The 3,137-nt window shown below is 44.2% G+C and overlaps 1 protein-coding gene across 1 annotated transcript; it reads right to left on the minus strand.

The window, feature by feature from the left end:
- Nucleotides 1-241: 241 nt before the first annotated feature.
- znf503 (zinc finger protein 503) lies at nucleotides 242-2,792 on the minus strand. The gene is made up of 2 exons (XM_076285125.1): nucleotides 2,521-2,792; nucleotides 242-2,096 (listed from the first exon to the last, which is right to left on the minus strand). The coding sequence occupies exons 1-2, from the start codon at nucleotides 2,773-2,775 to the stop codon at nucleotides 675-677; spliced, it is 1,677 nt and encodes a 558-aa protein (XP_076141240.1). The 5' UTR covers nucleotides 2,776-2,792; the 3' UTR covers nucleotides 242-674.
- Nucleotides 2,793-3,137: the final 345 nt, after the last annotated feature.

The following is a 3,137-nucleotide window of genomic DNA, read 5'->3' on the forward strand; positions in this document are numbered from 1 at the left end:
CGATACACTAGGCTGCTGTCTGCAAATTTTCACTGGGATAGCCTACCACACCTTCGTATAAAAAAAGAATGCCCCAAAAACCATTCAGACATCAACAGACCAATAAAATGGTCAATAACCAATTGTATAAAGTATCTCAAGAGTGATTTAAAGAAATAACTATTGAATTCCGGCTAGACTATTAAATCCAGAGTGCTTGAAAAAAATTCTCAAATAATGCTTAACACCAGACATGGAACAGAATTGTTTCTTATTTTTCCAGAATACATACAAAAAAATACCAATTCTCTTTCCATGGTATACACCTTAAAAATAACGGCAATTTAAAATTATGTGGACAATTTTGGATTTAAAAACAAACATGCATGTAAATTATATCCTCTCAAAGAGACATTAAATAAGAACGTACAATACAATCATAGCAATTTCAAAATCAACATTGAACCAAACGCTCCTATTTTATTAGTTTTCTACATGTTTCACTTTACCTACAGAGCTCAGTTTAACGTAATGCACTTTGAGTTGCTCAAATATTTTAATTTTGTCTTATTGTCTGCTTTAAGCCGACATAAATAAATACAGTGTCCTCGGATCCAGTCCTTCGGTGGAGCGTTGATATAAAAGTCTTTTATATTTTTTTATCTGTATATCTATAAATTTGACAAAAGTCTTTTTTACTGATATCCAAGCGCTGAAGCTGTGGTAAGTCTTTGACCGTACAGTGCATAAGGGGAGTAGTAGGGGCCTGTGGCAGCAGGGACTGGGACTGGCGCGCCGGTTGGCAATGGGCTCTTTGAATATGGGTGGTAGCGACTGCTTAGTCCTAACGCGTGATGCGGGCTTCTTAGGGCCAATGTCCCGGGACTCCCAGGGGCTCCTGAAGGTGGCATGTGCATATGGCATGCCATGGCTGCTGCCGCAGCACTGGCTAATGATGATGAACTAGGGTAACCAGATATCAACTTATCGGCTCCTGTGAAAGCAGTGTGTGTCCTCAGGTGATTAAGCAGTTCTTCGGATGACGAGAAACGCTTGTCACAGGGTCCATTAGCCGACACCCAGTTGCAGATATGTGGAAGGGGGTCGTTGGGAAGCATGAAACCATAAGGATACAAAGGGTGTCCACCAAAAGATGGCGGCGAAGAGTGCACACTGTGTAAGGGGTGTGTTGGATACATCAGTGGGTATCCGGACTTCAAGGCAGAGGCAGCTGCCGCCGCTGCCGATTCATGTGTGCAGGCGGAACTGGCTGCACCGGCCAAGTGGCTGGCACAATGGTAACTTAAGCAGTATGGGTCTCTACAGAGACTGGCAGACATTATAGAAGGTGGAGATGCTCCGGCCAAAGGACTAGATCCTGCTTTACTGCAACCAAGTGAGCTGGCGAGCTGTGCGTTAACCAGACTCCCACCGTGGGGCAGAAAATGCTGTGGATAGCCAGCGTATGCCCCAGCTAAACTTCCAGGGTAGGCCATACCAGCAGGTGGCAAGGGGAAAACAGTTTGACCAGGTTTGTAAGGGGAAACTGGGGCTACTAGTCCCGACCCCAAAACAGATGCAGAGGAGACAGATGTTACTGTTGAGGACTCCGATGTTGATACTTTTGATCCTGCCATGGAGTCCTGATGGTGGTTGCCCTCGTTTATTCCAGAACAGCTTATCCTGCTAGAGTTAACACCATTTGATCCCAATACATCAGACGAGCCACTTTTATTACAATCAGATTCTTTCTTGTCTTCTCTATCACCAACTTTTCCCTCGGATGGCATCGGAGATGCTGAAGTGCTGGAATTCGGGCTGCCAGTCCTTGGAGTAAATGGCTGGCAGGTGGCGCTAGGCACACGGAAACCAGACTTCTCGCCACTTGAAACCCCCGAGGACGCGTCCTTTTTATCTGATGGTTTAGAATAAGGTTTGAAGCTAGATTTGTCGTCCACGCCAATGTCACTCATTTTTAGAGGACCGGACTTTGAGTCTTTGTCGCTAGATCCATTAGATGTTACTGATGAAAGTTTGGAAGAAGGTGGAGGGTCCGGTTTGCCGATCTGAGAGCATGTCTGCGCCAACAATGCCAGCGGACTTTTCTTGGCGTCAAGCTGCGGAGAAAACATAATATTCAAGTTCCCGAAATATGTAACAGTAACACTGAAATACATCTATACATTTATACAGCGGTTCACCCATAGTCAAAGTCAGTCTGAAACATTGATCTACTACGTTACAAGGCTATCAAATGTTCGCGATCTTTTTCGTCATTTAAAGACGGGTTTGAGCTTTGCGGCAGTGTTTTCTTATCGTTCATATATTCATAATAGGCCTATGCACAACGAGTAGGATATACTATGTTACTTTGTAATACATTTATTTATACATGTTCAGGATATGCTTAAATTTCGGAGGGTGAGATATAATGGGTTCCCAAAATACGCAAACAGTTCAGACCTTAAGACAATAGCCTAGGAAATATCAGAATGAAAGGTCAGAATGATAATAAATATGACTGTGAAATCGAGATCTTACCTCTATTGGACTAATCGGTGTGGATGGCAAAGGTTGCAGATACTCTGGGTGCAAAATGTGTCCCGATCGTGCCGTAAGCATTTTCAAAACCTTGATGGGTAGTCGACTAGCTTGCCGTAGAGGGTCAGATGGAGGAGCCGAGTGAATGAAAGGCTTACTGGCGTTCGCGGAGTTGCAATTCCGTAAGTTACTGTTTTCCCAGACTAAATTTGAATCAGTATTTCTTGGTGTAGAGACCGAGGGCGATGTGATCATGACCCAATTCTCTCCCGATTAGTCATTTATCAGATTTGGAAATAAATGTCCATATAAAGAATAAAAACATGTCATTGCAGTTTATAATCCGTATGGTCGATGTCAGTCAGCAGTAGAGGTGCAGTGCGAACCTATCGCCGATCCGAAGCTGCGTCTGGCACCACAGGCATAGTGCGCTGTCTCTCTTCGTAGATCCGCGCGCTAGTCCTTCCAAACCAAGAACTGGTAGAAATGTTCACTTCAAAAGCATCTGAATTAGTCCGAGATTAAAGCCTTTGCCGCCTTCCAATCAAATGGGACCCCGAGGTGATTGGAGGGTCAAGGGGATGTGACGTTCTCCTTTCTGCAAGCGCTTCTATTTT

This window comes from Alosa pseudoharengus, unplaced genomic scaffold (genome assembly GCF_046254945.1).
Source record: "Alosa pseudoharengus isolate Yale_2024_CS ecotype anadromous, Long Island Sound unplaced genomic scaffold, YU_APseudo_1.1 YU_APseudo_1.1_scf_15, whole genome shotgun sequence".
In the NCBI taxonomy this organism is placed as follows: domain Eukaryota; kingdom Metazoa; phylum Chordata; class Actinopteri; order Clupeiformes; family Clupeidae; genus Alosa; species Alosa pseudoharengus.

Coding starts and splice junctions, on each gene's coding strand:
- znf503 (XM_076285125.1), bottom strand. CDS start 2,775: ATGATCACATCGCCCTCGGTCTCTACACCAAGAAATACTGATTCAAAT. Junction 2,097..2,520: donor CACCGATTAGTCCAATAGAG/GTAAGATCTCGA, acceptor TTTTCTCCGCAG/CTTGACGCCAAGAAAAGTCC.